A 14110-nucleotide genomic window follows, 5' to 3' on the forward strand; every position below is an offset into this window, starting at 1 on the left:
TGCGATATGAAATTGCAACCATATGGGTGACCAGCAACCGGTAAATTGCAAGAGATTAATATAAAAGAATTCCACATTGATAAAATCAATCTTGAGAAACAGATAAAGTTTTCATAAAGTAAATAAATAGGATTATTATACTTTTTAGAGATTTGGACCCCTTTATAAATCTGATGAATACTTTAGATAATCTACCCAGCTAAAAGCACACTTGCATAGAGTTTGGTGGATGACTTTAGATAATTTAAAAGAGGTCCTTGGATCTGAGAAGCTGATTTTAAATAACTTTGTATTCCTTCAGATAGTTTAACATTCTCTTTGATCACTAGAGGCAGGGAAAGGGAGGATTTGTATAGACCTGAATCAGGCTCAACTGAGTAAGTAGGTGACACACCCTATATTGTTTTAGTCCCGCTGTAACAGCGTAAAGTCCAAATTCCTTACCTGGCACATAAGATCATTCAAGTTCTTGTTCTTTTTCTTCTTTCAAATTCTATGTATGCACCCTTTTTCTCTCATTTTTTCCAGCCTCATAAAACCAGGGGGAAAAAATGAAGCAATGAAGCTGTATAATGCCTTTATGCTTTACACATGCTATTCCCTCTGTTGTGAGAGCCCTTCTTATCACTCATGCCTTGATTGGTTGGGCTTCTACTCATCCTTCAAGACCCAATTCATATTTCACTTCTTGTGGGCAGCCTTCCCCAAAGCCCCAGGGTGGGTGACAGGTGATTCTTTGCAGCCCTTTTATCCATCACAGCACTTATTAGAGGATATTGTAACTGTTACAGCATCTCTCTTCTCTACCAGGGGTCTAGAGACTGGGCCTGTAAGGTGGTCATTTGTAAACCTTCAAGGTCTGGTTAGTGGCCGGCACAGGTTGGTTTTGAAGACATGTTTACTGAATGAATATGGGAATGAATAAATGATTTTCTCTGGGAAAAGAGGAAATGTGCTTTACCAAACTTCTGCTTCAATTTCTCTCTCTAAAGTGGGGCAATGAATGCTGCTTATAGAGAAATGTGAGAAGAATCAATTATTGTAGAGATGCAGTAAAATCCTCAAACAAGAGGCAAAATAAAAGAGCAAAGTATATTTTTTATAATCTTATTCACAACAGACTTAACACTCAAGGAGAAAAGCATTTGCTGTTGTTTCTTGCATGGCAAGAGGCTTGCCAAAATGGATACTATTTTCTAAAATATTTCAAAGTGTGAAGTGCATGAAGAGGCCTCCCGTCATTTTAAGATGAATTTTGTTCTAATCCGGGCATTTAAAAAACAACAACAACAGAAAAACTCAGGCTGTTTTTCAATTCTATCTGCATCTTCTTTTGGCTAAGTGCTGGGAATATTAAAACGGATTTTAACTGCTTGCCAGATTTTTTTTTTTTAAATCAAAGAGTCCATTACATTTTAAAATGTGATGTCTGGGGAAAAGGTCACCCTCAGTTTCTGGAAGCTGGACTTAAGATGTTAAAATAGGTCTTATAACCATCTTTTATTTTGACAGCAGTTGGTGGATTGGTCACAGACTTTGGAAGGACACCTGTATACATGCTACAAGTCCAGTGTCTTGGGGCAGACAGCAGGTCCATCACTGCGTGTTGAGAGATTTCTGCTTCCGTATCAGCTGGGACAGGAACCAACCCACGCACTCCCAAGAGTTCTGCCTCCCTTCTCTGTTGGAGCAGAGTCTCAAAGTCAGACTAGCCTGACATCAAGGTGTTGGGTGGAAATCAAAAACCCGGAAGGGAGGCCCTCACCCAGCATGAGAGAATAGAAGGCGAAGGATGGGTGAAGCCCTTCCTCCAGCCCCATATAGCCAGGTGCATACCATATGTTCTGTTTTGCCTGGAGACATCTCAGGAACTTCAGCCGGCACTGCGGTGCCAGAGGTTTTCTTTACATGCTTCCCTGGACAGGAAAGAAAAAATGGAAGGGTTTAGTTTGGTCTCTTCATTTTAGCACATACTCGTATATACTCAGGCAAAGAGAATGTTGAGGCTCTGTTAACATGGTTGGCCCTGTGTTTGGTGATAGGGACACACTGGTAGAGAAAAACAGACCTAGTACCTGCCTTGATGGAGCTCACAAAGGGGAAGTAGATGCTAAATCACTCCTCAAATTGATTATTTGGTTACAAACTACCATAAGCACAGCCAAGGAAAATGTGAAAATCTTTACACTTATTTTGAGATGGGGGTTGGAGTGCTGGACGATCAGAGAAGGCTTCTCGGAGGAAGTGACACTTAAACTGGGGGCCTGAGTGATGAATAGGAGTTTCCAGGTAGAAGTGATACTGGTGGTGCCTCCTGTACCAGACTGTTTCAGATAAGCAGAACAACAGCCTATAGAACCGCCTTGAATCCAGAGGGCTTTCACAGTGTGGGCCTCTTTCCATAGCTTTGCCTCTTTACAGAGAAGTGGGAACATTGGCCTCTCTCTCCATCCAGGGTGTGCCTGAAGGGTCAGGTAAAAGCTTTGTCTTCCTCCTTCCTTGGTCCTTTCCATGTTCACAGGTTATCCTGAACCCAGGGGAGTCTACTGTCTGGGTGCTATTGCCCAGGCTGCTGCCTTCATGCATAGAAGACATTTCCTTAGGTTCCAGGAAAAAGACACGCAGACTTTCTGCTCAGGTCCTTTTAGGCTTATTATGGGTATCATTCATTCATCATTAGCACCTCTGGTGCCTTACTCATTTATTTTACAAATCCATGCAATGGCCATCCAGTAGAGATTTCTGGGAGCTTCAGCTCCCATATTTAGCGCGTAATTCAAGTCTGCCAATAACAAATGCTTACTGTTTCTGAGTTGTGACTCCCTACTTTCAGCAATGATGGTTCAATCAATACGTTTTTTTTAAAGGGTGGAGAGTGGCAGTGTAACTTAATGGTAGAGAGTGGAGGCTCTGCAGCCAGATGCCCTGGGTTTGAGTCCTAGCTCCTTTCTCTATGAGCTGCATCACCTTGGGCAGGTTACTGGTCCTCTCTGTGTCTCACTCAGTGTCCACTTCTGTAAAAGGTGGCTAATGCCGCCCATAGATAATCGTGAGGATTAAAGGGGCTAGAAAATAAAGCAAATACCTAGAACATAGCAAATGCTCAATAACTGTTAACTAAGAGTGCCATCTATGTAAGGAGGTTCATGTAAGTCAACTTATATATCGGATTAAAAAGCCTTTTGTTGCACTTTGAATATTACACCTATGAATTGTTATGAATCCTCTCCCTCAGTTTCTTGGTGAAGACAATGGGACTTCAAAATATCTGAAGCCCCAGCACCCAGCATTAGAAGAAGTACTCAGTACATACTTTATAGATTAAGTGAATGACCATGTGAATGGGTGATTTGGGGTTTAGAAATTAAAGCCGCTGCATATATAGTTCTATTTATCCCAATTCCTTTTCAGGCCCTACAGGAGAAATTTTTCTTCACATTTCTTTATCATCTGATCCTTAACCCAGATGCTGTATAGAGCAAAACTTAAAAGATGCTTAATGAGAATCATGATAGCCAGTTGAGGCAGCCCCTTCAGGGCAGATCTGTTTTAATTGCTGAAAATTTGTCACGGGAACCCATCATCACCCCTGGCACCTGTTTATTTCACCCAGTATGTGAAAGAAAAGCTTTCTGGTTACTGTAGGTGAAAAAAGATTCCAGTTACTCTGAATGATCAAGTTGGAGATTTAAAAGGATTCTAGAAACAGTATTTAGCATATAAAATAATCTTTGGTTTATTCAGACCTGAATGCTAATCCTGATTCTTCCCTCTACCAGCTGCAAGCTTTTAGATCCTAATTTCATCAGTTGTGAAAAGGGAATGATACCAGCAGTTTGCAGGAAGATTGTGGAGATTAAAAAAAAAGTTACTCACAGAAAATACTTAATACAGGGAAGATGCTCAGTGCAAGGGATGATCATTTGTTATTGTGTTAACCTTATTATATGATCTTCAACAAAGATTATTATAGGATCTTCAACATTAATTATTATGTGCCAGGTATTTTTCTGAGCACTGCTCATGTACATTGTTCCTTTTAGCATAAGATCTAGAACCCAGTCTTTGCCCCAGGCCAGTTTCTCTCTGGTGTCTGCACCTCTCAAAGTTCCATTAGGAGAAAATACATACTAGTCTCCCCGGTCTCTCTTAAGCTCCCCTTTCTCCTTTCTAATACCTATGAGCATATAAAAAGGTAATGGTTTGCACGTGTAAAAATGGTTTGAGAAACCCAAGGCTGGGTGGATTTTTTTTCTAACACAGCAGGAAAGATAAATAATAACCATCTGTCTAGTCTGCCAGTTGATGATTTGTACGGGAGGAAATAAGCCAAGCTGGCTTCTAGAGGTTTCCAGGTGTTGGAAGGGCCAGGTTTTACAGGGCTTCCAGTGAATTCTGATAGTCACGCAGCCAGTGCTCCCATCCCCCCGCACTAATGACTTGAAATCAGTGGTCTTCAGGGCTGCCTGCTAACATGCTCCCACCTGGGGAGCTTTAAAAATTACCAGTGCTTGGGCGGCACACCAGACCAATTAAATTAGAATCTCCGGGGGTGAGAACCCAGCTCAGAACGTCTAAGGAATTCCCTAGGTAATTCTAAAGTGAAACCACAGGAGAAAACAACAGATTTAAATAAAGACTTCTGGCTTCATTGGACCTAGTGAATGAAACTTTTATGAGAAGGAAACACAAATAAATATATGTTAAATATCTACATATGCCAGACATCTCTCACAGGTTTTCTTATTTACTCTAAAGAATAACTCTGTGAGGTAGAAATTATCTCCATTTTACAAATGAGGGGACGGAGGCAACACCAGGTTCAGTTTCTTGCTTAAGACAACCTAGGTAGGGTTAGGGCTGGGATTCTAATTCATTCACTTGTTCAACAAACATCCATTAAATGCTAACTGTGATACCATGACGAACAAGACAGAATCATCCCAGGGAGTGCACATTCCAGTGGTGAGGGCAAACAGAGAGATCTGTAAAATGACATCAAGTAGCCACAAGTGCTAGAAACGCAGCTAAGGCCAATTATGGGGGGACGGGGGTAAGAAGTCTTGGCGGTTGCTATTTTAGGGAAGGGATTCACCAAAAGCCTCTCCAAGTGACATTAAATCAAAGACCTGAGAAACAAGGGAGAAAGACATGCAAATGTCTGCAGAAGGAGCATCTCAGGAAAAAGTTGTCATAAAGGCAAAGGTTATAAGGGAGGGAGGAGTGTTTGGTGCATTCAGGAAATAGCTGAGAGAAAAGAATAGCTGAAGCCAGATGAAAAGGGAAGAAAAGTGGGTTAAGTATTCACAGAACTGAAGAGCCTCATGGGCCATTCATGTGACTGGAATTGTGTTTTGTTTTGTTTGCTTCCATCATTCATTTCTTCTACGGTGATTGTTCTCTTCATTAGCTCCTTCTAACGATAGCAACTATATTTTGCTTTGTGGGGACCATTCCTCCTCCATCCTAGTGCTGTGGTTTGAGAAGAATGATCCTCCAGTTCCAATTCCAAGCTTGGTCTCTGATTAGTTGAAGATAGTCATGGTATCCTAATCACAGTCTTGGTTCAAAGGTAGACATAAAACTCAATCTAATCTAAGTCTCTGAGACTAGAGGAGACATCTGCTACAGTTTCTCAACTTGTAAAATTCTCTCCTTCTGGGAAGAACTGGCCAAAAGAGAGAGAGCTATGAAGATATGATGACCTTGGCTGCCATAGCTATTTTGTTATTGAAGAAGTGTCTGGAGTAGTTGAGGCACCACCAAGTAGAGCCTAAAGATCATGCCAGCACGATATACAGTAGAGCAGAGAGCCAGAAAGAAACCAGATCCTGGATTTTGATATTTTAATGACTACAGCAAATCAGCCTATAGTTCTTGCTGCTGCTAGAGTTTTCACTTACATAAGCCTATAAAGAGTCTAAACCAACTGAGTTGGCTTTTCTGTTCCTCCAATATAAATAGTTCTAAGTAGGAATTACTATGGATTTTTTTTTCTTAATAAAAGAGAGGTTGAACTCTTAGTCATTTTTCTGTGTTATCTTGAGTGATAGATCTTCAAGAGTGTTTGCGGGGATCAATGAGCCTCCAAGGCTACCATCATTCTCTCCAATTTCCCCCCATTAACAGCCTTGCTATAGCCCTGCTCTGTGCTTCCTGCTTTTTCCTCCTTTTCCTCACTCACAGGCTCCACAGTGAAGAGATTCAAAGTTGGAGCCTTACTTCATTTTTGCGAAATACTATTTTAGACCTCAGACCATAGCATATTTGGAGGGGTGTAAGCTCTTTTGTATTTGTCTTCATGGGGATTCACAGGACTTCCTGGATCTGTGACTTGAGGTCTTCTATCACTTTTGGAAATTTCTCAGTCATAATTGCTTCAGATATTGCTTCAGCTCTATTCTCTTCCTCCTTTCTGTGACTTCATTACATGTATACTGGATATTCTTGCCACTTCCTATATGTCTCATACACTTTTTTGGTATGTTCTATCTTCATTGCTCCTTCATGCTTCAGTCTGGATGTTTCCTGCTGAACTATATATTCCAGTTCTAATTCTCTCTTCAACTATACTCAACCTCCTTCCTATTCAACTCACTTGGTGAGTTTTTAAAATTTAGTTTTTATATTTTTCAGTTCTAGATACTCTATATAGATTCAAATTACTTGCCAAAATTCTCCATCTTATCCATTTCCTTAAACATATTAGTTACAGTTATTTCAAAATCCATGTCCTGTTTTGTATCATTCCTGATTATTTGTAATTGAATGCTGGACATTTTATATGAATAATTCTAGAGATTTTTATATGATAACTTCTTCCAGAGGGTTTTTTTCTCCTTTCTTTCTGGTATTCAAATTCCAAATAATAGCTTTCAAAGAGATATTGTTTTGTATTTTAACTACTCTTCTAGTTGATCTTGCCAAGAGGTCTGATTGCTGTAAACTAGTCCATCTAGGGCTTAGCCTAAATCACAGATATTATTTATGTGATTATCATGTACATTAAAAAACAAGTTCATAGGATTCTTGTGAGTCCAAGTGAAATAAAATTTGTGATATATAAAAATGAGTCACTTTGATAGGCTACTATAGAATCTTCGAGTGAAAACAGGCTCCAAGAATGAGAAAATTCACAATTCTTCACACCCAAAAATGAGTAGCTGCCTTAGTGTCTTATAATGTACCTTCTTTCCTTTCATAACACTCACCTGTGGAGCTAAAAAACAGGCAAATAAAATGCCTCCCTTAGTGCCAAAGAGCACTTAATTATCATAGCTCCAGCAATACAGAAATGGGAAGAGAATAAGGCATTAACTTTCTCAGTAAGCAGTAGGTCATCACAACAACAATCAACAATGGTATCGCTAAAGTCCTGTTGCTCTGTAGGGTGCAATATAGCCTTAAAAAATTAGACTTCTAATCACCTTATCAGAGCAATAGGGAAGATATTTTTTATTTCGTATTTTCAGTTCATTTTAGAGATGAGAAAAATGAGTCCAATAGAAGTAAAATAAATGTTCCAATATAAGGTGGCTATTTGGTTGCAAAAGTGAGACTTTGACCCTTCTTTTTATACACTTTTCCATGTAAACTATTATGGATTGCATTCTGTCCCCCTCAAATTCATATTTCAGACTTTAACCCCTAGTACCTCAAAATGTGACTGTATTTGGAGACAGTCCATTTAAAGAGGTGATTCAGTTCAATTGAGCTCATTAAAATGAAGATACCAATCTGACTGGTGTTTTTATAAAGCCAAAAATTTGGACACACAAAGAGACACCAGAGATGTACAATGCATTGAGAAAAGACCATGTGAGGACACAGTGAGAAAGAAGCCATCTGCAAGCCAAGGAGAGAAGCCTCAGAAGAAACCAAACGTGCTTACACTAGGACTTTGAACTTGTAGTCTCCAGAACTGTGAGAAAATAAACATCTGTTGTTTATGCCTTTCTAACAAACTAATGCATTGAATGACTTGGCTTATATTAGAGAGAGAAGGAGAAAGTATTTGATTCATACATTTGTTCTTACCACCTTTTGATATACTTGTTTTGTCTTTTCAACAAAACTGAGTTCTCTGAAGTTACAGATGACAGCATGAAAGATGAACCCTCAGTCGATGTGATCTTCTAGCAAATCTCTTCTATCTCTTTTCTGTAACGTTGGGCTGGGGATCTACCACTATATTTCCCAGATACCCTGGCTCACTGGCTTTAGGCTAGATTCCAACAATGGGAGACAGTTGGAGGGAGATTAGACTGTGAGGAGAGTAAAAGTACTCTCTTCTTATTTTTGGAGTTTGTTAGTATTTGTTCAGCATCATGGGAGAGCTATTGCTGTTGCTACAGCCGTTGGTAAACTTTGAGCTGTCAAGAGAAGCATCCTGGACCTCACTCTTAGGTCTGAATGAGACTCCTTAAGTGTTTTTCAACATTTTTAGCATTGGTCATATGTGAAAATCCAAAATTTAGACACAGGACATCCCATTCAGTAGGCCCATCATTGACCACATGGTGCTTTGTTAGAAATCCAAGCACCAGCCCCATTTGTAAAGGTCGGAGTTTCAAACTATGTGGTGTTCCAAGGATCAGCTGCATGGCACCTCCTTCAAAATTCTTTCTCTAGCTGCTTGCCATATTCTTGGAGGTCCTAGAATCAGCTATGCAGTAGCACTGGCCAAGATTCTGCTAATAGTACACTTTTCTCGATGTTTCTTTAACCCCAAGAATGAGAGCTGCTTTCTACAAACTACTAATCTCTGAGTTGCCTCAACTCTCATGGGTTGAATTGCGCCTTCCGACACAGCTACCACTGGTACCTGTTAATGTGACCTTATTTGGAAACAGGATCTTTTTATATGTAATCAAGTTACCATGATATCATTCTGGATTAGCGAGAGTCCTAAATCCAATGAATAGTGGTGTCTTTATATGAAAAAGAAGATACAGAGAAGACACAGAAGAAACAGAGAGGGAAGAAGACCATGTGAAGACAGGGGCGGACAGTTGATTTAAGCAACCACAAGCCAAGGAATGCCTGGGAGCCATCAGAAGCTGGAAAAGGTAAAGAAGAGCTCTTTCTTAAAGCCTTCAAAGGGAGCATGGCTCTTCTGACACCTGGGTTTCAGACTTTTAGTCTCCAGAACTGTGAGAGAATAGATTTCTGTTATTTTAAGCCACATAGTCTGTGGTACTTTGTAATGGCAGCCCTAAGAAATGCATCCACACACCATCCTCTTTTTTGCTCTTTCAAACTAATGTTTGTGCAACCAGTCCTCCAATCCTCTGTTATAAATTCCCTGTTTGAAATATCCAGCAGGGTTTCTGTTCTTCTGCTGGAATGCAAACTGAGATACCATCCCTCCCCTCAAACTTTTGGTACCTTGTATTTTGATCCAAAAGGTAATCAGCAAATAGTTGATGGATGTAGTAAATAGAGAAATTGCAACAGCAGATTAATATCAATGCATATTTTTTCACCTGTCATATTTAAAACTTGCTAATTGCTAAATATTTTGCCCAAATTTATCTTTACAATTTCACTTAATATGTTTTGGAAATTTTCCTGTATCAAGGCCAGCCATGTTACTTTACAGCTGCATAGTTTTATCAATTGGATATACCGTAATTTAATTAAATTACCCCTAAAGGATTTCTCATTGTTTCTATTCCTTTTTTTTCTTTTTAAGATTTTACTTATTTATTCATGAGAGACACAGAGAGAGAGAGAGGCAGAGACACAGGCAGAGGGAGTAGCAGGCTCCATGCAGGGAACCCAATGCAGGACTTGATCCCGGAACTTCAGGATCACACTCTGAGACGAAGGCAGGCACCCAACCACTGAGCCACCCAGGAATCCCTCATTGTTTTTATTCTTATTTTTAATTTTTAAAACATTTAATTTCCATTTTATAAGCATTTACCAAAAAATGCTGCACTAAACTGTATTTTATTTCTAATTTTTTTAATTTTAAAAATTTAAAAATTAATTAGTCTCTATATGTATGCATGTATGTATTTATTTTGTGAGATGCCAGTAGGATAAGTACCTAGCTGTGGGATTCCTAGATCTAAGGAACTATGCAACTGAAATTCTAGTAATGTGCACTTCTTCTGTAAGTGCTGCATTCATCTGAAAGGGCTCTTGCTAGAGAATGCTTCATGATATAACACAACTTGGAGAATCATGCCTTTTATGATTTAACTGGCCTAAAACAATAGCCAGTAAGGCAATTCTGATTCTTCTTATTTTTCTGCACTGCTGAGCCATTTACATTTCTGAGAGCAATGAGATGAAACCCAACAAGCAGGGATGCCTGGGTGGCTCAGTGGTTAAGCATCTGCCTTCAGCCCAGGGCATGATCCTGGAGACCTGGGATCCAGTCCCACATTGGGCTCCCGGCAGGGAGCCTGCTTCTTCCTCTGCCTGTGTCTCTGCTTCTCTTTCTATTTGTGTCTCTCATGAATAATAAATAAATAAATAAATAAAATCTTGAAAGAAAGAAAGAAAGAAAGAAAGAAAGAAAGAAAGAAAGAAAGAAAGAAAGAATCCCAACAAGCAAACCACTGGAGCAAAGCAACAGAATCAACAGTAGCTCTGAGAAATGGGAGGCCTCTCAAGGAACAAAATCGCCAAACTTACCTGCAGGCAAATCATGTGACAAATCGGAGAAAGCTTTGCTCAACAACTCAACGAAGTTCTGCCATCTGTGCAAGAAAAGGAAACAAGTATTGGTGATCAACGTAGAAAGCCCTGGAAGAATGTGCAGTAGAGGTCAGTTTATATTGATATATTGATAGTGATATTGAAAGAGCTTTTTTTTTTTAAGACTTTATTTATTCATGAGAGACAGAGAGAGAAAGAGAGAGAGACACACACACAGGCAGAGGGAGAAGCAGGTTCCATGCAGGGAGCCCAATGCAGGACTGGATCCCGGATCCCAGGGTCACAACCTGAGCCAAAGGCAGGCGCCCAACCGCTGAGCCACCCGGGCATCCCTGAAGGAGCTTTTTGATACCTATATCATTCAGGGTATTAACTCAGGAAACAGAAATTACTTTAGGTGTCTTTACTAGAAAGAGCTTTAATATAGGAAATTAGGTGCCTAAAAAATTATTGCAGGGGTTAGTAGAATGGAGGTTGGCATCTGACACTAGCTCAGGATCAGGCTTCACCAGTTCTGGAGACAGGTGAACTGTAGGAAACTCTGACTGATGTCTCAGTTGCCCTTGACTATGAGGTTGGTGACCAGGCCATACAAATTGCATTTTGACCACTGCAAGAACTGATGCCTGCCAGGGTCTGGAGTGGCTACCACTTCAGGAAAATAAATACTTAAAATATCCCTGTCCCCACCTCTACCCCTTCTGCCTTTCAAATCTCATGCAATTGCGTCTCACTGGTGGAGCTTAAATCAATTCCAGAACCTTGGTGTCAAGGGAGTTAGAAATGTTCTTTTGTAGCCTTCCCAAGAATGGGAAGTATTGCAATACAGGAAAAAGCAGGAGAGGATAGAAATGGGTTCTGAGTGCCAACAGACAATATTTAGCGAAATCCCCAAGCAGCAACCACATTAAGTAATTATGTGCATGGGACAATCAGGGAATCATTGAAGGCTTACAAGTAGTTTAGGAACATTTTGGCAGTGAAAATCACCTGTATTTGCTTGCCTAGCATCTATCCTCCATTTATATCCAAATATGTTCTTCTCTGGGATGATGGACTACAATCAATGTCCCATAACCTACCCTGGCCAATGTTTTGACTCACCTTGTCTAAATAATCTCTATTACATTTATTACATAACTCATCCATCCTTCTTTTCCTCCTTCTCTCCCATTCCCTGTGTCTCTCATTAGCTTTTGGTTCTGGTTTTCTTTTTCCCCCCAGTTTGGTGTCTTACTTCATATCTTTTCAAAATATTTCTTTCTGCTTATGTTAACAAAAGGCAGTTTCGGTTGCTAGCAAGTGGACTGCAACTGATAAGAATTTTTATCTCCTTCTTGCCCATCAGAAGTCAAGCAAATATGAAGGCCAAATTGTGAGCTACAGAAGCCCTGAATTTTCTGAAAGAGTCTAATGTCATGTGACCTTACTCTCTTTAAATAAAAATGATTCATTGTTTTGCTTATACTGCATAAAACTTTTCCTATACATGACATCACAAGTCAGAAAAGATCTTTGGTTGGTATGGAAATATGGCCTCTGGAGCTTCATGTCAGTTTGAGTACAAGAAAAGATAAGAGGTGGGTATGCAGAATCACATGCCAGGTGAGCTGATGACAATGTCACCTGCTGAAGGGCTACACAGGGAAAAGAAAGTTGGAAAAGCAGCAATGTCGAGAAATACCAATAATCATGCAAAGGTTCGATATTAGCACAGATCTGAAAGTGAACTAGAGTGGAAGCATCTCCTGTCATCTATGCTTGCTGCAATCTGTCCTCTTAGGAGGACCAGCCTTAACCCCTGCCATCTTCTGACCCTGAGAAAAACAGCCCCAACAACACGACAACAAAAATCTAGATCCTTTGATGTTTCCATTACATAACATTTATTTTTCAGAGCTGTTAGAAATTATCAAATATGAGGTAAGGCATCTGGACAAGCGGTAACAGAAGCCCTTCTTCCCCTTCTTGCATGGTGCCAATAGGAGGAGGGGGAGACTATGGGAAAATCTTGTTAAGTATTGAGCCTGGACACTGCCTGTTTTAAATGGTGTATAGAACTTATGCAGCCAATGAAATCCTTGAGATCCTTCTAATTAATTTTTCTTTCTTCCATATTCTTTACATTACCCTAGGACCTGCAAAGAGCCATTGACAATTTAAATGTGAGAATGAGTTCCAGTTACCATAACAGGTACTATAATTCTAATCACAGTAGCAAGTGCCAAATTCCCAATGTAGAGTTAGAGAGTTCGGGAGGACAAGCTCTGTGGGCCTGATTTAAGATTCAGGCAGATCTGAGTTCAAATTCTAACTGGCACAGATTATTAAGTTAAAATGGCCTTTAGTAAGTGTTCTGAGTACTTCATGTGTATCATTATCTCATTTCATTTAGATAATCATCCTATGAACTGCACAAATGAGTTGCCCAAGGACACACCGATCAGTGGGGTTGCCTGAATTTAAACTCTAGCTGTTTGACTCCAAATCCTGTACATTTAACTATTGTACTATATGGCCTTACATGTGAATGTAATATTATTTGGTTTCAGCTACATTTTTTCTCATGAACACAGCTCTAGTGTCTTCTGATATTTATTATTGCAGAAGTTTGAGGTCAGTCTGATTTAGGTTCACTTAAAATTAATTTTTTCCTTCCTTTGCTTTGGTTTAGTTTTATTTTGGTTTTGGCATGCATCCTTAAGTAATTCTCTTTGTCTCTGTAAACACAAAGCTTTCATCAGGATAGACATGGATACGTTTTTTTCTTAAATTAGCTTAGTCATACTGAATCCTCTCGATCTGTACACCGAGGGTTTTTTCTTTTTTTCCATCTCTGCAAAGTTTTTTCAGTTGTGGCTTTTGTTGTTAGTTCTTATTCCATTTTTCTAGTTTCTTCTTCCACAATGTCAAGGCCTCTTAGGTTCAATTTCTATTCTTACCCTTCTATATCTATGATCTGTCTCATTTTTTTCTGTTTTTCTTTTCTAGATTTTGTGGAAACCTCTCAAGTTTGACATTATGTATTAGATTTTCTCTAGTATTACTTTTACTTTTTATTGATTCCTGGTTCCCTCTTTTATTTTTTTAAACAATATTTTATTGGGAGGTACCTGGGTGGCTCAATCGGTTAAGCATTCAACTCTTGGTTTCAGCTCAGGTCACAATCTTTGGGTTGTGGGATCAAGCCCCATGTTGGGCTCTGCGCTTAGCATGGAGTTCCGGTTAAGATTCTCTCTCCCTCTTCCTATGCCCATCACCAACACTCATTCACTCTCTGAGTGAATATTAATTAATTAATATTTGACTGGAACACAGCCACAGCCATCTATTATGTGTTGTTTGTGGCTGCTCTCGGGCTACAGTGACATAGGTGAGTAGTGGAAACAGACTGTAGACCCACAAAGCCTAAAACATTTACTATCAGGCCCTTTATAGA

The 14110-nt window shown here is 39.6% G+C and overlaps 1 protein-coding gene across 1 annotated transcript in view; it reads right to left on the reverse strand.

Annotated features, from left to right (window-relative positions):
• Positions 1–14110, reverse strand: part of CUNH1orf87 (chromosome unknown C1orf87 homolog) — a 77836-nt gene that overhangs the window by 7759 nt on the left and 55967 nt on the right. Inside the window, 2 exon segments of the mRNA XM_055306298.1 lie at positions 1837–1916; positions 10648–10712. Of these exon segments, the coding sequence (XP_055162273.1) occupies positions 1837–1916; positions 10648–10712 (145 nt within the window).

This window comes from Nyctereutes procyonoides, unplaced genomic scaffold (genome assembly GCF_905146905.1).
Source record: "Nyctereutes procyonoides isolate TBG_1078 unplaced genomic scaffold, NYPRO_anot_genome, whole genome shotgun sequence".
In the NCBI taxonomy this organism is placed as follows: domain Eukaryota; kingdom Metazoa; phylum Chordata; class Mammalia; order Carnivora; family Canidae; genus Nyctereutes; species Nyctereutes procyonoides.